Source organism: Typopeltis vanoorti, chromosome 8, assembly GCF_054136105.1.
Source record: "Typopeltis vanoorti isolate ZY-2024b chromosome 8, IOZ_Tvanoo_1.0, whole genome shotgun sequence".
In the NCBI taxonomy this organism is placed as follows: Eukaryota; Metazoa; Arthropoda; class Arachnida; order Uropygi; family Thelyphonidae; genus Typopeltis; species Typopeltis vanoorti.
Genome location: NC_143556.1, coordinates 143,063,169 through 143,089,708, shown reverse-complemented (window position 1 = coordinate 143,089,708; position 26,540 = coordinate 143,063,169). Strand labels below are relative to the sequence as shown.

At 36.5% G+C, this 26,540-nt stretch overlaps 1 protein-coding gene across 1 annotated transcript in view; it reads left to right on the top strand.

Annotated features, from left to right (window-relative positions):
• Window positions 1-26,540, top strand: part of Cad74A (cadherin 74A) — an 850,889-nt gene that overhangs the window by 276,066 nt on the left and 548,283 nt on the right. Inside the window, exons 19-20 of the mRNA XM_090396473.1 lie at window positions 3,027-3,172; window positions 20,864-21,011. Of these exons, the coding sequence (XP_090252599.1) occupies window positions 3,027-3,172; window positions 20,864-21,011 (294 nt within the window). The remainder of the gene's footprint in view (window positions 1-3,026; window positions 3,173-20,863; window positions 21,012-26,540) is intronic.

Here is a 26,540-nt window from a genome sequence, read left to right as displayed (position 1 = left end):
ACACAGACCAGAAGAGTGACTAGTGTGGTAAGGAAAGTGAAACTGGAATATGAGAGGAGATTGGCCCTAAGATCCAAAGAAAATCCTAGGGAATTTTTTAGCTATGTGGCCAGTAGGAGGAGAAATGACTATGGAAGAATGATATTGTCAGATAAAAATGGGAATAGAGTGACTGATGAAGAGGACATAGTGGAGGACATTGTTCAATGAACACTTTATTGGAGTATTTCATCCTGGAGGAGTCAGTTTTAATGCTAGAGGGATAGGGCAGGTTCAAGGTTTAGAGGTACAGGAGGAGAGTGTGTTTCAGATATTGAATACTCTGGATGTCAGTAAAGCTTTGGGACTGGATGGTATTTCACCATGAGTTTTGAGAGAATGTGCTAAGGAACTGACAGTGACTTTAACCTAGCTTTTCAATGAAAGTCTGACTGCGGGAAAGGTGCCCAGGGAATGGAAGGAAGGTAATGTGCCATTGCATAAGGGTGGTAACAGACCAGAAGTGTCTAATTATAGGCCAGTTTGTGTGTCATCAGTAGTTGTTAAGATCTTGGAGAAAGTGAGGGACCATATACAGCATTGGGCAGATGAGGGTAATGTTATCTGTGAGAGTCAACATGGATTTGTGAAAGGGCACTCTTGTTTTAGCAATATGCTAGCCTTTTATGATAACGTTAGAAGAACATTAGATGAGGGAAAGGCATATACTGCAATTTTCTTTGACTTATGAAGGCATTTGACAGGGTGTCACATGATAAGCTAATATTTAAGTTGCAGCACATGGGTCTGGATGTCAGATTGGTCAACTGGATCAGGATTGGCTGTCTGATAGGTATCAGGGAGTTGTGTATGGTGAGACAGTTTCAAGGAAGCAGAGGGTTACAAGTGGGGTCCCACAGGGCTCAGTACTAGGACTTATATTGTTTAACATTTATATCAATGACATTGCAAGGGGATATTCAGTTGTTTGCGGATGATGCGAAGCTGGGAAGGATTATTAGTAATAGTGCAGATGTGGTAGCCCTGCAAGAGGATTTGAATAAGCTAGATAAATGGGCAAATGAATGGGCAACAATGAATTCCTTATTAGGATACAGCATGGTTTCATTAAAGACAGGTCTTGCTGCAATCTGTTCATGTCATATAATAGGGCAACAGCAAAATTGGATGAGAGGAATGGATACAACAATACTTCTGGATTTTGCCAAGGCATGTGATAGGGTACCACATCAGAGGTAGTTTATACATACTCACTGGGATGGGTTTCAAAATATATTTGTGATGTAGGTAGCAGAGTGGCTGACTGAGAAGTATAGAAAGTGATGCATGTTGAAAGTTTTTCCACTCAGCTATACTATAAATTAAAGATGCCAAGAAATTATGTTCTTGGTTTAATCCTTTATCCAAGTGAAAGCAAACAAAGCTGCACTTGAAGTAACTTCACGACTGGGCAACTCGTAGCATTATACATATCCTTATGGACATGTATAATGCTATGCATTATGGAAGGGTCACTACCCAGATGGGTTTGACCTTTATTGAGATCTCATCACTCGGAGCCAGACCCAGAAGTGATAGCAAATCTGGGTAGTTATTCCATCACATAATGCATAGCATTACACATCTGTAAGGATATTATAGAAATTGAGTGAAGCCATTAGTCCCCGTATACAAGTTGCCTAGTTGTGAAGTTACTTCACATGCAAACGTTGTTTGCTTTTGCTTTCACTTGGATAAAGGATTAAACCAGGAATATAATTTCTGGCATCTTTAATTTATAGAAAGTGATGCAGATAACTAAATAAGAGAATTAAGAATGCTACTCCCCAAATGGGATTGGGTTTTCTCTGCTGCTTTAACATTGGTTTAAATTTGGGTTTACAGTATATCTGTATATTGTATTTAATAATAGTTATAAAAATAAGTAAGAAGTTCTGAATTATGAAAAATTTAATGTTGAAAGAAGATGTACTTGGCCAAATTTCAAAGATAAGATGATTAGAAATTAAGAACATGCAGCATGCAAAGTTTTAGAAACCAGACATGTTTGAGATGAGATTCTGCATATTCTAATATTTTATTCTAATTCTAATTCTGCATAATCTAATCTAATCCAATCCTATGGCCTCCTCTTTTAGGAGGGTTGCAGCTGATGAACAGTCCGCTTCCATGCCTCTCTATCTCTTTTTTCTGTAAGACTCTTGCCTGTTCAGTCTTTGATGTTGTCTTTCCATTGTTGGGGTCTTCCTCTTCTTCTCCTTCCCTCCACCATCCCCTGCAATACTATTCTGGGGAGCTCTCCAGAAGAACCCCCTCATCAAATGTCCTGCAAACGCTATTTTTCTTCTTTGGATACTAGCCATATAGTCACTTTTCATCTTGAATCTTTTAAGAACCTTTTCATTGTTCACTCTTTCAGTCCAGCTGACATGATCTATTTTTCTCAAGCACCACATTTCAAATTCATTCAATCAGTCACTCATCTCCTTATTGATTGTCCAGGACTCGCATCCATACGTCCCCATGCTCCAGATCATTGTCTTGAGGATTCTTACTTTTAACTGTTTGTTCAGATTTCTGTTTCCTAATATGTTGTATATGTGGAAAAATGCTGCTTTTGCTTTTTTAATTCTGTTCTTAATTTCATAATGAGATCTATTGTCATCTGTTATCCAACTCCCATGGTATTCAAAACTTTTTGTATTCTCTATTCTTTGTCCATTCAAAGTGATTTCCATCCCATCATTTCCTTTCTTTGAAATCTTCAACACTTTTGTCTTCTGAGCATTTTCATTTTATATCTCTCATTTCCAAACCTATTCAGTCTATTCAAAATTCTTTACAAACCTTCTTCTGTTTTGCTCATGAGTACAATATCATCTACATATCTTATATTATTTATCAGATGTCCATTTATCTTTTTTCCATCCTTCAGATCTTCCAAGGCCTCCTTCATTATCCATCCACTATAGACATTAAAAATCGGCAACAGTCAGTCTTTTTTAATTTTTTTTTTTTTTTTGCAGAGTTGAAAATCGGAGAAGATGTAATTCATATTCAGGCTTCTGATCCAGATGCTGATGCCAAAATTCGTTATTCTATTGTGGAACCCATTACTGCTAGAGATAAAACAGGGGCAATTGTCACCTCAATCACACCGTACAACTACAAGGTAGTATATTTGAATAATTTGAGTATATTATATATACTAAATATATAGTATATTAAATAAATATATATTTCTGATATTCTTTTTCAATGAGTACATAGTTATTGGAATTGTTTTGGACCAGATTATAGCTACTTTTGTTTTTTGTGATTTTTCATGCTAAGACTACCTTGACTTCACCAAGGAGCACAAATTTTTATTTGAAATTATATTTTTTGGGAATGCTTTCTGTGGAGTGTTATTTAAGTAGTTTAGTTTGCAGATGATCTTGATTGCCAGTATAATACCAGCTGTTCTTCCTTGAACTGGGAAGTAATATGAACAAGATCGTATTTGTACTCTAGAATAAGATTCTGGTCTACTTAACGAGACCTACTACCAGTACAATAACAGTGTGCTATGGATTTCCGCCATTCATTGGATGCAGTTATCACTAATTAATAAAAAAAATTGGGGAGGGGGGGGATAAAAATTATGATAGTTAGTATGAAGAATTATTTTTACTGCTTATCAGGATTTCACTGCCGATCCCATGAATAATGGTAAACAACAGGAGCCAATATTCCAGGTGTGCTAGGTGTGCACCCACAAAATAGCAATATCATCGATATTATATTTTGCATTTATTCCTGTTAAAAGCTCCTGTAATTGTTTCCTGGCTTCGTGTGATTCCTAAAATTAAACACAATATACTAATGCTTAATGAAGAGAACACTTTTCAACCCATAAACATTTCATCATATTCATGTTAATAGCCTGGGTGTGCAGTCACAAATACAGACACCTTGGAGCCTTTTAAACAGATGTGCTGATGGTGCAGCTCATCAAATACTTAGCATTCCAGTAGTGATTTTAAATGGTCCAGAAGGGAAGGCAACTGTGCACCGAGACAGTAGCACCCAGAAGTTGTTAGTGGCCGTTACTGGTTATTGTGTAAAGCAATTCAATTTTCTGGTTTTGTTTTCTGAGTTTCATCTGTTTTATGTGTGGTAACTGATGTGTTTATGACACTGATATAAACAAGTTTTTAATGTATTTTTATAATTTCTGTAAATAATTTATAACTTTTTTGCCCATATTTACAATGGGAGACTGTTAATGAGATAGTGTATTTCCTGTTTTCGGTCAGATCTTTCGCAGATTGTATGATTATAAGTGAAGGGGGTTGGAACTTGTGTATAAGTATGTAAAACAATTTCAGCCTTTCTTTGGTTCAGTCCAAAAAAATAATAATTTCCCACATGATTACTTTTTTCCGATTTCTGTGTGAATTATATGGCTATAATTAAAAATTGTATCAAAATTCAAATTATCCATGTCTCACTCAAGTAATTACCGATGATAATCTGATCTCACCACAAAGAATAAACCCTTTGCACATCTCACATAAACAGCACACATGAAGCATAGCTGTTGTTCATTTGACTTTTATGCTTTCCATATTTAAAATTATATTAATTGATAACTTAAAGTATTCAAAGTTATCCTACAATTAATTGCGTTGGACCAATTAAGATGAGCACTGATGCACTATGCATCTTAAAACTTTCATGTATCGATAGAGAATGTATCATGGAGTCAAATTCATGTGAATTTTGTATCGCAAGTTGCATAAGCCATGATACATGTTAGAACTGTCACCTTTATAGTGTCCTAATGGTTTACATAGTCCAGTTACCAGCACACCCTACCTAAATGGGCATGCGATGCCACTGGTAACCGGACTATGTTTCTTCTTCATCCATAGTCTATGTAAACCATTAAGACACTATAAAGCTGACAGTTCTAACATACTCTCCAGATGTTTCTGTCTTGGGATCTCCTTAACAAAGTGGAAAACAAAGAATTAGGCTACTTTCTAATGTTGTCTATCCAGGTGATTCTAGGTCATACCTGATGTTTTTTTATCAGAAGTCAAGCCCTGTAGTGCTAATCTAGGTAAGCTATCTGATCTAGTTATGAGACCCAGCCACTGGAGCTGTTTCCAATGAATTTTAGCGAGGATATTTTCTTTTCTATCTTTTCTTTAGTATTCTAGCATCGTCTTGTCATTTGTTATGTGTGCCATATATGGTATCTTTGAAAGTTTTCTGTAGCATTTGCCAGCCTGGTTGGTCAAGTGGTTAGTGTATCTGCTTTCCAGCCAAAAGGCTACAGGTTCGAATCCCACCGTGTCATGGATGTTTGTGATTGTCTGTAAAAATACTAGTGGTGGTGGTCGGCGCTAGATGGTGTTGGTGTAGATGATGATATACTAGTTGTGGTTGGTGGAGACGGAGAGTTGTAGAGTAGGTGCCCTTCCTTGATGATTCTTTGAACTCCCTGGAGGTGTTACATAATAATAATAATTTCATCTGGAAGGCCAATAATGTTTCCTCATCTTCCTTTAGCAATGTCCAACTCGTACATCCATGTAGTAAGACAGAGATAAGAAGGGTATTGATGAGATAGAGTCTTGTAGTTAGCTGTATTTTATTGTCCTTCCAAAGTGGCTGTAATCTCTTAAGGGCAACAATTGCTTTAGCAATGTATGCTTTAATGTCATGTTTAGACCAGCGATCTCCATGTTGTATGCCTCCTAAGTAGGTGAATCTTTCTACTTTTTCCAGTTTTTCATCATTAACTAAAATTTTCATAGGGTTATTGCCTGAAGAGATCAGTTTTGATGTGTTCTGATCTTTAATCCATAATTTTGAAGTACCTTGGAAACAGTCTGTTAATTTTTTGTAACTGATGTTCATTATCTTCCATGAGATCGATGTCATCTACGAATCGGAAATTATTGATTTTTTTTGCCACAAAGTGTAACTCCATTACTCCTGTTTTCCAAGGCTACATTTCTTATGTATTCCAAATAAAGGTTAAAAAATATCAGTTAAAATATGCAGCCTTGACTCTCACCACTTTCCATTTTGAAAGGCTTGCTGTAGTTGCCATTGATTTCTATTAACATTTCTGAGGAATGGGAAAGAATTTTAATTAGGAATACTATTTTATTATGTATTCTGTATTGGTTTTGTATACCTATAAAATTGTGACATAGTATTTTATTATGTTCAATATATTTTTCTCCAGTGAGATGTATTGTAAATAAACAATCTGTTGTACTCCTGTTCTTTTTATGGAATCCTGCTTGGTTCTCTGAAAGAATATGTTTATATATACTTTATTATATATATATATGTATATTGTTCAAATTTTGATTGACTCGGGATGTATACATTTATAAGATTAAAATTTAACTGACTAGAACCCGAGAAAGTATAACAAAAACCTTTAATAAATCACAACTAGTTTCATCGGTATTCCGACTTCTTCAGGTGAGTAAGAAATAACATAAGACTTATAAAAATAACAAGGTAAAAAACATGGACTTTCTAGCTTAATAAAAAGAAGCAGAATAGCAACAGTCGTATTTGAATAGGTGACCGCATGCTAATGTTGGCATGAGTAGAATGTGTGTGACAGCTAATTTTAGAGTGCCAGTATTGGATTACTGCGCTATGTGAATCAGGGAAATTGTAGCTTAGATTGTTGTTCAAGTGTGAAGGGTCCAGAACTATTTTTTTTGATTCTATAATATTTCTTTCAAATTCATCCTCACATATTATAAATTGGTTGTGCAGTCCCAATCAACTTGGTGTTGCCGTTCTTCGAGGTTAGAGTTTGCAGAGAAGAGCACATGACTGGAAAGGGTGCTTGCTCATGTTCTACTATAGGAGATGTCACATCTATGTTCCTCAACACAAAGTGAAACAGATTTATCTGTCTGGCCAAAATAAGGTTGATCACAGTCACACATAACTTTATACACACCAGGAAAATGCAGTTGGTTGTGTTTTGGGTTTGGTCGACTCAGAAAAGAACGAAGTTTTGGCAGAGTAGTATAGTCGGTCTTTATGTTGAATTTCTTCATAATCCTAGATAGTTTTGGGGTAAGAGAGCTGATAAATGGTAACTGTATATGAGTGATAGGGTTGGATTCATCTTCTTGTTGAGGTTGTTGGCGTGGTCTCAAATGTTTAGTGATGTTACAAGATGAATATCCATTATTTAAAAAGGTGTTTTTCAGGAAGTTAAGCTCTGTTTGTAGGTCTTCTTTTGTGGAAGTGAGACATCTTGCTCGATGGGCAAGGGTGGAGATGATGCCCAGTTTCTGGCCATGGAAATATCTATCAGTGTGGGTGGTTTTCCAAAAAATGGAAAATTTTAGACAGTCAGGTGATCTACTGATCTTTAGATCTAAGAAGGGGAGAACACCATTAATCTCTAGTTCTGAAGTGAATTTAATGTTATGATGTTGTTCATTATTTAAATGGTTTAGGAAGTTTTGAAGTTTCTCCAAACCATGTTCCCAGATAAGGAAGACGTCATCAATATAGCGTAACCACAGTTTAGGTTTTAAAGTAGCTATAGAAATAGTTCTCTCTTCAAAATCTTCTAAAAAATGTTAGCTAAGACTGGGGATAGAGGGCTGCCTATAGCTAACCAGCTAGTTTGTTTATATATTTTATTCTCATAGCAGAAATAGCCGGAATTGATGCAGTGAGTTAGAAGAGCAAATTTTTTTTAGAAACCTTGTCCTTAAGAAGAGTCAGAACTTTATCTGCAGGTACATTCGTAAAAAGAGACACGATATCAAAACTCACAATTCTGTCAGAGTCTATGAGATTTAAATTTTTAATTTTTGAGATAAAATCTTCAGAGTTTTTGATGAAGGAGGAAGAATTGCCAACTAAATGTTTCAAAGAAGCTGCAAGATATTTAGACAGATTGTACATGGATGAGTCAATACCTTCCACAATAGGTCTTAGAGGAGTGTCAGCCTTGTGGATCTTAGGCAGGCCATACAAACGAGGAATAAGGGGATGGAGAGAGCGGTGAGATAGTCTTGTGTGTCTAGGCAGTTCAGAAGTAGATTTTAGAAGATTATTTTTACGGTTATGAAGTTTTCTTGTGGGATCACTTTCTAGAATAGAATAGGTATCAGAACTTAATAAGTTGTTAATCTTTGAAAGATAGTCAGATTTGTCTAAGATTACAGTTGCATATTCTTTATCAGCAGGTAAGATAATAATGCCATTGTTGTTACGAAGCTGATGGATTGCTTTTCTTTCTGTCGGCGATAGATTATCTGTAGGACGACCACTGTTGTTTATAGTAAAGATGGCATCGATCCTAAGTAGATTCGCAGTTTGTTTTGGTAACTGCGCAGCTGCCTTTTCAAATTTTGTAAGAAAGAGTTCCTAAGGAATGGAGGTCGGAGAAGGAATGAAGTTAAGACTCTTAGAGAGTACACTAAGTTCTGCAGGAAAAAGAGTGTGTGAGGATTTATTAATCACAACATTTTTTAGATTTTGTGAATTGATATGGGGTTGGCAAGTTTGCTCCTGTTTAAGTTGGTTGAATTTTCTGATAAGAATTAATTTGTTGGAGAGTTGCGATCTAGATGCACGGAGAGAGCTCATGTTTTTAATATCTAGAACTTATAAGACATAAAAATAACAAGGTAAAAAACATGACTTTCTAGCTTAATAAAAAGAAACAGAATAGTAACAGTCATATTTGAATAGGTGACTGCGTGCTACTGTTGGCATGAGTAGAATGTGTGTGACAGCTAATTTTAGAGTGCCAGTATTGGATTACTGCACTATGTGAATCAGGCAAATTGTAGCTTAGATTGTTGTTCAAGTGAAGGGTCCAGAACTATTTTATTTGATTCTATAATACGTCTTTCAAATTCATCCTTACATATATATAAATTGGTTGTGTGGTCCCAATCAACTTGGTGTTGCCGTTCTTCGAGGTTAGAGTTTGTGGAGAAGAGCACATGACTGGAAAGGGTGCTCGCTCGTGTTCTACTGTAGGAGATGTCACGTCTATGTTCCTCAAGATGAATTATAGAATTATAATTACAGAATCAAAAGAAATAGTTCTCGACCCTTCACACTTGAACGACAATCTAAGCTACAATTTGAATGATTCACATGGCGCATTAATCCAATACTAGCGCTCTAAAATTAGCTGTCACACACATTCTACTCATGCCAACAGTAGCGCGCAGTCACCTATTCAATTATGACTGTTACTATTCTGTTTCTTTTTATTAAGCTAGAAAGTCCATGTTTTTTACCTTGTTATTTTTATAAGTCTTATGTTATTTCTTACTCACCTGAAGAAGTCGGAATACCGATGACACTAGTCGTGATTTATTAAAGGTTTTTGTTATACTTTCTTTGGCCTGAGAGACATATTTTTTGAAATAGATCAAATGACTATAAGCTGAGAGATAAAAAAAGAAACACTATTTTAATTTAAGTAAACTGCACAACTAGTTTCATCTTCTTAGAAGACTTCTTCGGGTACATAACATGAGGGAACTATCAACAGATATTGCGAGGAAAAACATATTAATGTTTTAAGCTGTTCTGCATATCTTCATTGTTGGACTTGTTCACTTGTTCGAGGTTTCATTAATGCCAAAGTTGAATAGCAGTGCAATGTGTGTGTCTGAGAGATTATAGCTGAGTTCTATTCTTGAGAGACACTGGTTTGTATTCCACCTTGTAAAAAACTGTTCTTATCAAGCCACTGAGGATAGTCTGTTAGTTTCAGACTGAAATATTTGGCAAACATTAAAATATTCTTCTGTTAACATGTTTATAATTCTTAGATTATAGCTGAGGTTAGTGTTGAAATGTACTGGATGGAGGACAATTTCTTGAGATTCCACAATTATTCTTTCCAGATGTGGAAAGAAGAATTGCAGAAGAATTGAAGCTATAATTTCATTAATGCATCAAAAGATATTTTCCCAATTTGTTCCATATGATTATGCGATATGCAACAGGTGGCACCTATGAATAAGCTACGTTAAACTTGTGCTCCCACATTTTTATCGTTATTGCAAGTGTTTTTCATTTAAAATACTCAGTAAATGGGAAAACTAACAGAGGATACTATGGAGCCGATTACTTCTGCACAACTTGTAAGTACCCATTGTCCATCAAATCAGTTATATTTACATTTAAAAAACAGCCATGTGAAAGTGCCCACTGCCTACTGTGCGAAGTAAAGATAGTGGCGACAAAAACCTACGATGAATGAGTACCTTGAGTCTCGGTAACATAGTGCCCTCGATTGCCAACAAACCAAATGACAATATGAGGTGCTGCAGTTGTTAAAACCAAGTTACCAAAAAAAAAAAAAAAAAAAGGTACAGTATGTGATTTCTGTTGCCACTGGCTACATGCTTCCTATTCAAAAATGATGAATCAGCACACAAGCTTTCTATCGATCCCAACCAGCCTTTCTTCTGTTCTGAGTGCATTCCTTCTGTAAAACAGCTACTGAACTTAGCCAAACATGTCAAAAACCTCAAACAACACCTTAACGCTATGATCGAAACTTTCTCTTCCAAAATCCAAATGCTGGAATTTAAGCTTGAGATACTCGGTGGACCAGCACCCGGTCACAAGTGCACTCTTGCCCACTAGTGAACTCCATGACTTAATCGCATCAATGGTACACATGTTGATTAGGGCCGAAAACAAGAGACTCAGTGCTGTTATTCTGAACTTTCCGATGGTATACAGTAAATCATTAAAAGAAGACATCAACAAATTAACAGGCGTATGCAACTTCGATCCCAGAAGGATCGTCAGATGTCATTGTTTCAGAGCCATAAACAAAAGAAAGCCTAGAACGAACTTTCCATGTCCACTGAAAGTGACCTGTGACACACTGATAAGTGCATCTAAATTAATAATGGCAATAAATAACAAGATAAAGGACACTTGCTCCCATCTCTCATGTGTGCTCGACCTGACTTAACATTTGCCCACAGGGAATGAAGAGAACTTGAAGAAAAACACCAAATGGAGACAACAGTTGGATCATCATCAACTACAAACAAGCCAATCTAGTGCAAAAATCAAGTGATGCTACCAGTACTCACCAAAGAGACCAGTATGCAAGTACAGCAATTCCTCGATTAATGCGCCCCCGATTAGTGCGTAATTTTTTTTCTATACCCAAATTTGATTAGTGTGCCTCTAAAATTCGATTAGTGCACCTATATCCATCTTAAAAATAAATGTTCCCGATTTTAAAAATTTTTTACCTATAAATTTTTTATGGCTAACTATTTTAAAAAATCACTCACCAAGATGAAATAATTTAGCTACCAATTTAAAAATTATTAATGTAGTATTAATGGAATAATACATTATTTCTATGTACACTATTCCAAATTTAACGCTTAATTAATGTCATCTACTAATTACATAGCATTTTGATGATCATATCTCGTGCCTCCGTTGCAATTGTTTTCCTTACTTTATTTTATTTTAAAGTATTTTCCCAATCTTTCCTCATGAGTAAAAGAATTAGTGAGCAAAAATGTGGAAGTGTGAAAATTATTCAAAAAGTAATCTCATTGGAAGAAAAACTTGAAATAAAGAAAATGAACAAGGCAAGTCCAGAGTAAAGATAGGACAAGAACACAAAAATGGGTGAATCAACTATAAGAGCAATTTTAAGCAAAACTGCTGAATACATAGAGAAAGGTAAGGTTGCTTCACATCATGCATGCACCCGAAATCAAAGTATTATAATCATTGAATTAGAGAGATGCCTTTCTACATGGATCGAAGATTGTAACCAAAAATGGATCCATTGACCTAATTAAATCAAAAGCATCGTCTCTTTGCATTCTCGAAAGGAAGGGCTGTCAATGATGGAAAATAAGAATTCCATGCTGTGCTGGGTGGTTTGAACATTTCATAAAGAGAAATAGCCAACATAGTGTTCTAATCACAGGGGAAGCTGCAAGTGCAGATAAGGAAGTGACCACAAATTATCCAGAGATTTTGAAGAAAATTGTGGACGAAGGGGGCTATTTTGACCAATAAATGTTTAATGTCAATGAAACCAGCCTTTTTGGAAGTGAATACCTTACAAGACTTTTCTGGCCAAATCAGAGAAATCTCAGGCAGGTTATAAAGTCGAATGAAATTACTGCTAGCAATATGCGAGCTGTTTGGAAGAACATTCTTCCACATTGTGCAAATGATTTTAGAGGCTTTCAAATGAATCTAAGTCAATTAAATCTCATTCTGAGAAATTGAGTGATTTTGACCTGCTAAATTTAGATGCACAGCAGAAAGATCCCAAAGAATATGAAGAAAATTTAATCACCGACAAGCCCAAAGAGATTTCACAGAAACAAATTGAAATATTTTTCGTGCAACCAAAGTTCTTAAGCAGCAATGCTTACGTGCTGACCTTGATAAAGAGAGAATCAGTAAAATTTGCAGACATGGAGGCAATAGGGCCATACCGTCAGTTGTATGAAAAAAAGAAACAGAATGCCCACCAAACTACATTAGCTGAGTTCTTTGTTAAGAAGCAGAATAATAAATCTATATTCTGAATATGTTTTATTGTCATTATTATTATTATTATTATTCCTGACAACTCCAAGGAGTCCGAAGACTCATCACGGGAGGGCACCTACAACTGTCTCAGCCACTACACCGAACCTCTACTACGAATCATCTCCATCAATGCCATCTACCATCCACCTCCACCACCACTACAACTAGTATTCTATGTCTGTAAATTGCATGTGTTCTGAAGGGCCGATTTGTCTGTATGCGGGATGAAAAACCCGATTTCCAGGAGAAAAAACCCTGCTTATTGTCTTTCAGCTTCATGGTTTTCCTTTAACTAGGCCCTGAGACATACCCTAATTTGTTTTAAAAAGATTAAGTGTCAAAAAAGAAATTTGAGGAACAAATTATACTTTTTCCCATAGGTTATTATATTCGATTAGTGCAGTTTCGATTAATGCACCTGTTTTAAAGAATGCATTAGGTACATTAATCGAGAGATTGCTGTACTGCATAAGAAATGTGCAAGACCCTTGTGGTCAAATACATGCCTCACAGAACCTTGCATACTAGCACTTCACCAATATCCATGGCCTCAACTTCGACCTTAATAATCTTCACTACCACCTGCAGTTCACCAAATCCCTTACTCTTTTTAGCCGAAACTCAAATCTCACCTCCCTCAGCATTATCCATTTCAACCTTCCAAACTACATGCTTTTTAACTCCTTTCGACCCAAGGGTGGCGTCTGCCCACATATTTGCTGTGACATACCCTGCCATAGAGCACCTAACCTAGAATCAGCCAACTTTGACCATCTTTGGTTGAAAATATTCCTTCCCCACTCAGTCAGATTCATCTGCTGTTTCTATCACTTTTCTAATGCCACCAACAACTCTGCATGTTGACTTTCACAGTTAACATTACCCTCATCTGATCAATGCTGTATATGTCCCTCACTAATTTCTTGAAGATCTTAACTGCTACTGATGATATGTAAACTGGTCTGTAATTTGACTCTTTCAGTCTGCTACCACCTTTATGCAATGGCACACTTTCTTGCCCACGTTCCACTCCTCGAGTACCTTTCCCTTGGCCAGATTTTCATTGAAAAGCCAGGTCAACAGAGCTGTCAGTTCTTTATCACTTTCTCTCAAAACTGGCAAAATTCCATCCAGTCCCACTGCTTTTTCGACAACCAGATATTCTGTATTTGGAACATACTCTCCTCTGCACCTCTGAACCTCAAACCTGCTCTCTCTTTCTAGTATTAAAACTTACTTCTCCAAGATGAAATACCTCAATAAAATGTTCATTGAACAACTCCACACTGTCCTTTGCAACAGTCACTCTGTTCCCATTTTTAACAAACACTGTCATTCTTGCACACTCATTTCTCCTACTGGCCCCTTACTAAAAATTCCTTAGTATTTTCTGTGAATGTCAGGGCCAATTTCTTCTCATATTCCATCTTTGAATCTACAGATTTAATTAGGACAAAAATCAGTGCTCTGCTGACTCGAGCTCATAATGCTTGGTGAAGAAGTGATGACAAGAACTGCAGAGCACTGAAAATTTGGCTCATGTTGCTCATTGTTATTGCACACATGAAGTGCATACGAGAAGACCTATCCAGTAGTGAGGGTTATAAAGAATAGGTTGGATAACAGCAGTAGAATCTCAATATAGGACTAACAATGGATTAAGGAAGCCTGACCTTATAGTAAACACAGAAGATGAGATAGTCATTTTTGATGTACAAGTTGTGGTTACTGGATGACTACTCACACCTTCCATAATGAGAAAGCAGCCTACTATGCTGAAAATCAACACTTGGTATGGCTGCCTCAGGAAGAACACCACATCATACCAAAATTTACCTCTGCAACTGTATTTTTTAAAGGTATATGGTGTCAGCAGAATTATTCTTACTAAGCTTTGGACTCTCTCAGGCTGATTTCAGGATGCTCTCTTTGTGTATGTTCCTTGCAAGGCACACTGGCTGCATGGAGAACTTACCAGAGAAGACTTCTTTAATCTCCAGGTCTGGTTTTGGATAGCACATGATATTGCTGGTACTACATGTGGGACCACAGTGTGTAGCACTGTTTCAGTATGAAGTTACAAAAATAAAATATATCTCTAATGCAGTGATTCTTAACCTTTTCGAAGTCATGGAACACTTCTGATTATAATAAAAATTTGGGGAACACCAAAAGCATTAGGGTCATAAAACTAATAATAAAAATATGCATGAACTTCCCTTTTATAAAAATAGGACTTATTTTAATACGATACTTGAGCTTGTCAGCGTTTGCAGATTTCAGCAATATCAGGCCTAATATGTGATATAGCTACCCCTCATCTCTTTGTCTATATTAGTAAGACTTTCACACTTTTTATTTTTTATCTTGGTTAATATTGAAAAACCGTGCTCACCTCAAATATGATGTTGAAAACCGTAACAAAATTTTCAGTGCCCTTGTGGAGTGAGCTGGGTATTCGGCTTGGACAAAAATCCAAAATTCCTCAAGAGTTATTTCAGTGAATTTCATTTTTAGAGTACAATCCGTTGACAAGGTAACCTAATTGTTCTTCTTGTAACGAAAATTCACAACTCGATGTATTAACTACGCCAAATGGATTTTGTATCCAGTCATCATTGTATGTATTTAAAGAAGGAAAGTAACTTGAAAATCTTTTCTTCCAGTATTGTTAAATGGTCTGTTATAACGGAAATAATTCCCTCGACATTTTTTTTGATGGTACGAAGGAAACATATCTAGTGTATTTTTATTTTTCTGATTTTTTTTTTTTTATAGTGGTTAGCATAACCGCTCCCCAGCCAAAAGGCTACGGGTTCAAATCCCGTCGTGGGCATGGATGTTTGTGATTGTCTGTGGAAATACTAGTGGTGGTGGTTGATGATAGATGAGGTTGGTGCAGTTGTGGTCAGTTGGTGGAGACAGAGTTATAGAGTAGATGCCTTCCCTTGATGAGTCTTTGAACTCCCTGGAGGTGACAAATAATAATAATAATAATAATAATAATATGCGGTTTTTCCAAAGAGTTACTATTTTCTGAAGAGCTGACAATTTGTAAGTGGATGTTAAAATATTTTCATTTTTCCCTTGGATACTTATATTAATGCCATTTAAGTAATTAAAAATATCCACTAAATATGCCATTTTAGCACACCAAATATCATTTTGAAGACATTTTTACAAAAGCATCTATATCTTCATTTTGAAAACAGGCCAATAATTCATTCTTAAGTTCTAATATTCTAATAGCATTTTAACCCTGGATAACCATCTTATTTCAGTGTGCAAAAGCAAAGATTCATACTTGGCTTCCATAGATATGCAAAGTTTTTTTTAAAAGGTGTGCTTTTCTTGACTGATGTAATTTACCTTATTTACAACTTGGTCTAGTACAGGTTTTAATTTTTCCGGTAATGTTTTTGAAACTAGGGATTCTCTGTGCAAAAAACAGTGCGTAAATATAATATTCAGGTTTATTTTATTTGCAAGGATAACAAATCCTTTAATAGAGCCTACCATTGACCTATAAACGATATTCTATTGGTTTAGAAGTCAACGCACATAGCAGTCTTCAGTTATTAGGATCAGAGTAACCAATTACACTCGGAACTGCGTCATGTGACATCTTTCAACTGCGGAACACTTGTAACCAGTTCGCGGAACACATGTGTTCCGGTTAAGAACCACTTCTCTAATAAGTGGGAAGTACTCTCACACTAGGCAATGAAATTCATCTCCCATCCAAAGATATCCTTAATTTTTATGACTTCAATGAATAGCTGTTAATGTAATGATATTTTCAAATGTAGAAAAAAAATTCTCTATTAAAGAAGTTAATACCATAAAAATTATCTATCTTTTACCTTTTTCAAATATAGTGTGTAACTATCTCTGGAGGAGATCATATGTTTGCAGAGAAGAGGGGAGAGGAACTACAATTTTTCTGTTTTGCCATTGGAATACCCGTTATTCTTATTTTCACTGATCTTTTTATGCATTTTGAAAATTCCATCAGTACTCATTCATTAAGCCCTTCTCAACAATTATGACTAAACCATATCTCTTTTTCTTATACTCGTAAACCTATGTAGACCATTCTCATCATTTACATTGCATTACCCTCTTTTTAACCAATTCTAGGGTTTCCTTCTCTCTTCAAACCCGAATTACCATATCTCAGTCAGTGTAGTCTGAACAAGGCCTTGTAAAATAGAATTACCACATCTTGTATACACTCTCAGTGGTCACTCCTTATCCCTTAACAGCTCTTCTTGTTGTACTACCTCACATTATAATAGCATTCAGTCCTCCATTTCTGAATTCAAAACCACAATACTTTACAATTCAGAATATTAAGAAATTCTGAATTGCTTCTATTCAGAAGTTTGCTGTATGCTGAATTCTGAAAAGTCAGAATAGAACTGAAATTCCAATTTCTCCCCTTGTCCTTCATGCATTCATGTATTATCTGCAAACAGAAACATATCCTATGCCCACAACAACAATTCATACCATCTTTGATAATTATTATTATTATTACCCAAGATCCCATGGAGTCAAAGACCAATCTAGGAGGATTGGTATTTGACTCTGGAGAATCCGTGTGTCATATACACACAGCTCATCACACTACACCTTAAACACACTCAAATTCTCTGAAGACACCACACTCTCAGGCAAGGCATTCCAATCATTCACAACTCTCAATGCAAAAAACCTTCTTCTCACTTCCCTGCTCACACCCTCCTTATACAGCTTTCATGGATGACCTCTGGTTCTCCCCTGATCTCCCACTGTTTGCTGTAAAACCTCTCCAACATTGATCCTATAATAACCCCTTACTAACTTGTAGATTTCTATCATATCTTCCTTCTTCCTTCTATCCAGTAGACTCTGTAAATTGCACTTTCTCAACCTTTCCTCATATTTGACATTCCAGCGGTCAGAGACTATCGTAGTAAGTTGTCTCTGGATCCTTTCCAGCACCTTTTCGTCCTTTTCAAAACCAGGTGACCAAATCTGTGCACAGTAGTCCATGTGTGGCCTAATCAAAGCCTTATGCAATGGAACAAGAATCTCCCTACTCCTACAAGTCAGTGTCCCCCTCATCATTCCCAGAAGTCTTTGTGTTGTCCTCACAATTTTGGCAGTGTGTCCTCTAAATTTCAGATCCTTATCCACTATCACTCCAAGGTCTCTTATTTCCTCCACCTCTGACAATATATCCCTGCCAAGTATAACTTCTGCATCCCATCTTTGGTTCCCAAATTTTAAAACCTTACCTTTTGCAATATTGAACTCACATCCCCATTCCCTTGTCATCCTCTCTCTTTAGATAATGCCTTTTCTACACAAATATCTTTTATCCTAATCTGATAGCCAGTCTCCAATTTGTTCAAACTGATTGATTATAAAAACACATTTGGGCTTAATTTGAATGCTGTATACCATGTTGCATAATTATCAACAATTTTCTAATATGTACCATCAAGGGGATGTACAGAATATTGACAGTACTGTGAAATTAAATTACATTATCACTAATCTCCTGTCGAGAGTTTTGTTGCAAATCAAATTATTACTTGTCAGTATGTTAATATTGTTGTATGTCTTCCAGGGCACTTCTGACCGAATCAATTTATTTTGATCTTGGTTTTTCTTTGGGTCATTTTTCCTACCATCTCAGCATCAAACACATCTTTTGCTATCTTTTCCTCTCTGAGACTGAGAGAGGAAAGGTTAAGTGATCGTACCAAGTGTTCGATTAGTCTTTCTCACACATTCTTGAATGCTAACAGTGTCAAGTTATTTCTTAATAGCTTCATTTTAATAAGATTCTGCCATTGATGCATCTGTTCAGGACCCTTGTTCTTCCTTTTTGATTTCACTGTGAATACAGATGTAATTATCTGTTTTATCTGAACTTTTTTTTTTTGTTTGTTTCTGTTATTACTGGTAATTTGATATTTCTTTCTCTTAGGGTTTTGTTTAGATCTTGGTATTTGTGATGGGTATCTCCTGACATTCCAAGTAGCAACATTCCAGATATTCTTATTATCTTTTTCCTTTCCTTATCCTGCTCGTATCTGTTAACCTTTCCGAGTCGTTTTCCAAAGTGAAAGTCAGTTACTTCTTTCTTGAGATTTCAGAATAAGAAAAGATGTAGCTGGGGTGGGTTACCAGCCATCCGCAACCTAGTTTGGTGGTTGGGGTGCCACCTTAGGGCCTCCAAACTTTCCCTAAATCTCCCTTCTCTCATGTGTACCTGATCAAGCTTCTCGCTGGGATTAGTACCATTCTCGCAGTTGGTTTGTCATTTTCCAGGGTTCACCATGAGAGGTGAGAGTTGGATTAGGGAGGAGAGGCTAGGCAATCCTACTTGAGAGGATCATATATTGCTCATCCATCCCCTTTGAATCCCCAGGTCCTTGTTAAATTCTTACAATTTCTCAACCGTTTGTTGTAAAGTGAAAATTGTATCTTGGCAATATTTGTTTTAGCCTGAACTTAGCTTGTTCTTCTCCAAGTTTCTCTTCAGTAATTTTTTCTCAACCTCTTCACAAGTATGTTTACATAAATCTCACCTGGGAGACTTAGTACAGAAATTTCCTTTAATTCTCACACTCATTTTTATTCCCATTTTTGTAATGAGAACTATGAGCTCTACTTCAATCATTAGAATTTGACCTGCTTGCCAGGCCTTCTGAATTATGCAATGTAGCCACTGCAAAACATTTATTTCTTCATATTTGAGCATTTTTGGTTAAATATCATCTACTCCAGCTGCCTTTCCACATTTCAGGCTTTTGACAGCTTTTTTTCTGCTTCCATTATTGACATGCATTCCTGTTTTCAATTCCTCTTGAACATTTTGTGCTACTGTTCTGGCACTGCTTGTTTCATTTGAGACTTTCAAAGTAATTATACCAGGCATCTAGAACATATTTGTCTACATTTTCATGTCACCTTTATTATATCTGATTCCTTTTACAGTACTATACTATTTCCACTCTTTGTAACTTTTTTCATTTGCCTCCAGAACGTTTTGCCACCTCTCTTCTAAATTCTTACTGAAGTCTTTCCATGACTTTTGTTTAACTAATTTTACACATAGCTTAGCTCTCTTACATTTTTCTGTGTATTCTTTTAAGTTTATCTGCAGACTTATTTGCTAGGAATTTTTGGTGTCTAGTAGTTTTATAGTAATGTGCAACAGACATAATAATTCTTGAAAAATGTTTTAAGACATTTGTGTCATCGCTGAACATTACCAGTTGGTAATGTTCTCCGAACATTTGATTAAGTCCAAATTTGACAATTTCAGATGTTTACAGTCTCATTCAGATAAAAATGCACTTAATCTCCAAAAAGAATTTTCCAAGGCCAAGCATCATAGATTTCCAATCTGACCAGAAATATCAGAACGAATGTCAGTTGCTTATCATAATCATCATGTAGTAGCTTCTAAATGCAGCTGATCTTGTATGAATAAAATGAAATAACTTTGTGCAAGATTTTCCATGCTGTGGAATGTGGAATATCTAGTGATCTGTCACCATTTATGGTTGCAACTTCTTTAATTACTTGGTGTCACTGGTTTCCGTCCTTTGCCAAGTCAAACTTCCAAAGATCCTGTTTCTTCAAACTTCCAAATCATTGATCTATCTGTGTTACCTGATAAAGGACCTATGCACGAGTTCTGGCTGGTTCTAAACTCACTAAGATGGCTGATGCATTGCACTCATTAATGTGTAAAATAACTCTAAAAAGTGACTTGTGATAAGACAAAATGAGCTGCATATTGAACACAATTGTCAATAGGATCAATAGGAATGTATTTGTGAAGTTTTCTTTTACTTTATAACTCTTAATGCCATAAAACAGATGTTCTATTTCGTATTATGGAAATTTTCAGTTTCCTGGGATACAACAGTGCCATATTCTCCCATTTGGTGACTTTTTGAACTAAAACGTTTTTTCACAGAATCCTTTTTATAGCTTGATTAGTCTCCCTACCACATTGGGTGACATTCCAGTTGTTAGATCAAGCTACATAAGGCTCTGAATAGGGGAAGTTTAATTATGGCCACCTTATATGTATGTACATAATGGTGATTGGTTTTAGGAATTTTTGGTTTTTTATTTATTTGTTGATTAATTCAGAGTGAATTAATTTCTTGTACTATTTAAAAAGGCAATTGTATTATTTCTTTTTTTCTTATATATTCTATTTGTTATGGATATTATTCAATATTAGGTGGCATTCAGAATAGATGGGACTACTGGCCAGGTGACAGTCAACAATCTCTTGGATTATAATGCAGCGTCTGTCATTATTTTCACTGTTCAAGCTGTAGATTTGAATGCTGTGGATGCTGCTGCAGGAGGTCAACAGAAATCTGTTGGTAAAATACCTTTAATTAAACATCATATGAATTTTGATATATTTACTTCAAGAACAACATTTAAGAAGTAATTGTAGCCATTTTCCTTAATGCCCAACCTTTCTGATTGGACTTTTCATTTGGGATATAATAATACATATTGTAGTTCATATAAATGACAGGTATGTGTGTGTAAAAATTATTATTTTTTAACAGCCATTATTGCAATATCTTGTATACCATAAATTATTATGATGATTATTATTATCATCGGGTCTCCATGAAGTCGAAGACTCATTGTGAGAGGTACTTCTGCCACATACATCTCACACATACCATGTCTTAAATCCACTTGATTCTCTGTAGACCCAACATTTTTATACAATGCATTCCAGTTTTTCCCAATTCTCCATGCAAAAAAAAAACAAAAAAAAAACCTTATTCTCTTGCTCACACCTGCCATATATAGCTTCCAGGGATAACATCTTGTTCTTCTCCAGCTCTCATTATTCTATGAAAAACTGCTATACTGTAATTTGGAGAATGATGGTATGTTATGCCTTTTGATTTTAGGCTTAGATTCGATTCTTGTCATGATAAGAGGAATCTTTATATGTTTTTTTTTTTTTTTTTCGGTTGATAGTGAATTAGTCGATCTCACATGGAGGTAGCAGGGTTTTTTCTGCAGGAAACTCACGTTTTTCATCGTGACGTTCATCTGTCAGGCAGACAAATCGGCATTGAGAACACGTGCAATTTTACAGACAAAAAATACAGTTGGGGTGGTGATGGGCAGTAGATGCCATGGGTGTGGGTGATAGTGGAAGTGGCAGTTCATTGTAGTTGGTGGATTAAGTGGTGGAGATGGGGAGTTCTAGAGTAGGCACCTTTCCTTAGTGAGTCTTTGGACTTCTTGTAGGTGTCACGTAATAATAAAAAACTGATTTGTCTCTGTCATACATCCCCCTCCCCTTGCCATCTTTATCATATTCTGCAAATTATATTTTCTCAGCCTATTTTCATACTCATCACTCCAGAAACTGGAAACCACCTTAGGTCAGTTGTTCTAAACCTTTCTTCCACATCTTCATCCTTTTGAAAACTTTACAAGTCAGTGTTCTTCACATCTTTGCCAGAATTTGTTGTGCTATCCTCACAATTTTAACAGTGTATCCTGAAAATTTTAAGTCCTTATTCACCATCACCCCCAGGTCTATTTCTTCTGTCCTCTAGTATATCCCCCATCAATTGTATACTCTGCTTCCCATCTTGGTTTCCGAATTTTACAATCTTACACTTATTGTTTAAGAGATGCTTGTACCATGAAAGGTTTCTTCATGAAAAACACACATAACATCTGCTCTACTCTGTGCAAAGTTGGGAAGTAGTTCTTCCCAACTTTGCATCATCTGAAAACAACTGAATATCTATTTTGAAATCTTCTCCAATTCATAAGTATATAAAGAAAACGGCAGTGCCGCCCTAAGGTTTGTTTTAGGCTGATACACTGCTATTGACTTTACACACTACACTACTATGGAGTTTCTTTTTCTGGGATGTTCCTCCCATATATACCCAACTTGCTGATGCCTATTACATAGTCAGTCTCCAATTCCATGCATTAATGTTTTATACAATCCTTCTGTTCTAATATAACTATCAACTTTTCATTCTATCAAAAGTCTTCGCAAAATTTAAGTACATCACTATGTGGTAGGTATTTGATCCTCATTGCTCCAACACTTTAACCAGATACACACACACACAATTGGCTTATAATTTGAAGCTTCATTTTGTATCATGAAGGATTAGTATTTCCCAAATTTTGTTATTATTCTTATTATTATTACCCCAAAACCACATGGAGTCAAAGGCTCATCTGGAAGGACCTTTTATCACACACACAGTTCATCATACTGTGCCTTGAACACATTCAAACTCCTTGCAGACACCACACTTTCAGACAAGGCATTCCAATCATTTACAACTCTGCAGGAAAAAAACTTGCCTCTCACTCCCCTACTACCCTCTTTATACAGTTTCCAGGAATGACCTCTGGCTCTCCCCCAATCTCCCACTATTTTTTGTAGTAGAACTTCTCCAGCATTGAGCCTATAACAACCCCTTACCAACTTGTAGGTCTCTATCATATCTCCCTCTCTTCCTCCTGTCCACCAGACTCTGCAAATTACATCTTCTCAATCTTTCCTCATACTTGCCACTCTAGAGGTCAGAAACTACCTTAGTCAATCGCCGTTAGACCATTTCCAACATCTCTTCATCCTTCTGAAAACCCGGTGACCAAATATGAGCACAGTAGTCCATGTGTGGCCTTATCAAAGCCTTATACAATGGAACAAGAATTTCCCTACTCTACATGTCAGTGTCCTCTGCATCATTCCCAGAAGCCTTTGTGTTGTCTTCACAATTTTAGCTATGTGTCCCATAAATTTCAGATCCTTATCCATTATCACCCCCAGATCTCTAATTTCTTCCACCTCCAACAATATATCTTCACCAAGTATAAATTCTGAATCCCATCTTTGTTTTCCAAATTTTAAAACCTTACATTTTGCAACATTGAACTCACATCCCTATTTCCGTTCCCAATCATTCAATTTATTCAAGTCTTCTTTTGTAAGGCCGCAACATCTTCACTACCCTTCTTGGTTCATCCCAACTTTGTATCATCTACAAACAACTGAATATCTCCATCCAAATCTTCGCCTATATCGTTAATATACAATCTAATATCCAACTCAATGTGCCTTAGTTTGACTATCAATTTATCATGAGGTACTCTATCAAAAGCCTTTGTGAAATCTAAGTATATTACTGTGCATCCTTCTCCTCTGTCCAAGGAAGCAATCACTTTATTGTAATAAGTAAGTACATTACTAAAACATGACCTCCCTTTAGCAAATCCATGCTGTCCATCAAAGATAATACCATTGTTGTCAACCCAACTCTGGATCCTAGTTCTCACAAGCTTCTCCAACAACTTAACTGCAACACCTAACACACAGATAGGCCTATAATCTAACAGATAAGCTTAGGTGTTGATGGTTATTCATGACTTATTTTTCACGGTATTAACATCACACACACATTCACCACACATTCTGTGTTTGTGGTGTTAATACCGTGAAAAATAAGTCAAGATAGGCCTATAGTTTGATGCTTGAGTTCGATCACCTCCTTTATGAAGTGGCACAATCTTGCCTTTCTTCCACTCCTTAGGGACTTAACTGAGTGCAAGACTTGTATTAAAAAAATATGTCAAGAAAGGTGTCAACTCCGTGGAACATTCCGTCAGAATATGTGGTGATATATTTTCAAGTCCCACAACCTTATTAACATCTAGTTTACTCAACTTTCCATACACCTCTTGCTCCCTTACAGTCAGTCTCTCCTCCCCATCATCTACTGCTCTCAATCTCTCCATGAAGTCACATTCACAAGATTTTAAGACCTTTATGAATTGCTCATTAAGTATCTCCACCACACATTCTGCAACAGCTGTCTTTATACCATTTTCTCCTATCAATGTCATCCTTCCATAATCATTCTTTCTTTTGCTGGTTACATATCAAAAGAACTCCTTTGGATTCTTTTTGGCTTCATTAGGTAAATGCTGTTCATACCTCTCTTTAGCTACCTTCACCAACCAAGTCACCCTCCTGGCCTGATCTTTGTAGATCTCATAGAATTGGTTATTTCCACTTCTCTTTTGCTGCCGCCACAATGTCCTCTTTCTTTGTATCACATGCTTAATCTCTTTATTCATTCATCTCATACCCACCTTATTTAACCTTCTCACCCTTGGAATACACTTAGACATTGCATTTACTAGATAGTTTTTGAAAATCCTCCAAGCTGCATCGATCTCTTTTCCAGCTAACTCCTCATTCCATGCTACACCCGCAAGCTGTCTCCTGAACTCTTCATAATCACCCCCCCCCCTTTGTAGTTCCACATATACCCTTTTCTCAAAGAGGTCCTCACACTGCTGGCAACCACCCAGGTAATCACCTCATGGTCACTCTCATCAATTAGTGGACGATTTCACATCTCATTTATAATTATATCCTCTGATGAGATGACCAAATCCAAGATCCTCAATCCTCTGGTGCCCACTGTTACATACTGTCTGAGGTAGTTATCCCTCAAAAACTCAAGAAACTCATTTTCTTTACTTCCAGTTGCTATCTCATCATTCCAGTCCATATTGCCATAATTAAAATCGCCCATAATGATCACCCTTTTCTTATTTGCTTGACTAGTTTGATTATACATTTCATTATCACCACCATCCACATTACCTGATCTATAACAACATCCAACCAAGTATTTGATTCCATTCGCCTCTATCTCACACCATACTGCCTCAAAATCACTGGCACTATTTCCCTCTTGCATCTCTACTTTGTATGAACATAACTCTTTCTCTATCATCAATAGCACTCCCCCCTCCCTTTTTTATCCCTTCTATCCTCACGAAACACATCATACCCTTCCATCTCTATTCCTGTCAGCATGTCATCCTCTTCCAACCATGTCTCACTTATTCCGACAGTCCTTGCGTGAACAGACGCAATTAATGCAACCATTTCATCTGCTTTGTTTCTTATACTTCTAGCATTTGTATACAAACACAACAGCTCATTTCTGGATCTATAGCTAGTTCCACTGTTACCACTCACTAGAGGATCTCTTCATCCTCGACTTGGGCCATTTCCCTTTCTTTTTAAAACCCTTCATTTTAAAACCCTTTTCAATTCCAACTGCTTCCTCTTGATCCCAGGTCATCCCATTTCTTTTCTGTCTACACATGCTCTCACCTTCTCTCTGAGCATCCACCTTTCTCACGCTGTGTACCCCTGAGCCTCCCCATTTCCCTGCTCCTCTTGCACACCCATTCTCTCATTTTCTATACTCATACCACTCACTTCCTCATTCATAACCATCTCTTCACTCTCTCCTGTCTTACTTTCTTGCTCTTCCACATCACTTCCTGCTTGATCTGATTCATTCTCTTTCACTCTACTCACTTCTCTACCTTCCAGCAGCAGTCTCTCCAAGCAACTCACACCATAACCACTCAAATGCAGTCCATTGCTCCCATACAGTTCACTTCTTCCTTCAAACGCATTCCACACATTAACAAACTGTACCCCTGTCTCCTCACACATTTCAGCCAGTATATCATTAGTTTAACAAATCCAAGATTTGTTAAACTAATCAAAATTGTGTTAAACTAATCAATCATTGTAATCATAAGGTTTTATTTCTGCAGTATTCTGTTTGTACAGCCTTAATGCCACCTTTAAACCTCCTGCAAAATTATAGAACTTATTCACCTCATCCAAGGATCCACTTTCTCTAATGGAGACTACAACTGTGTGAAGAATAATTACTTTAATTTCACGATGTTTCGAACTTCATATTAAGATCATCATCTGGATCATGACCCTAAATCTCTAGCTGCTTCTGTTTCATGGAGTACAGTGCCATCAATGTGATAAAGAGTTGTATTGTATTTATCTCAAA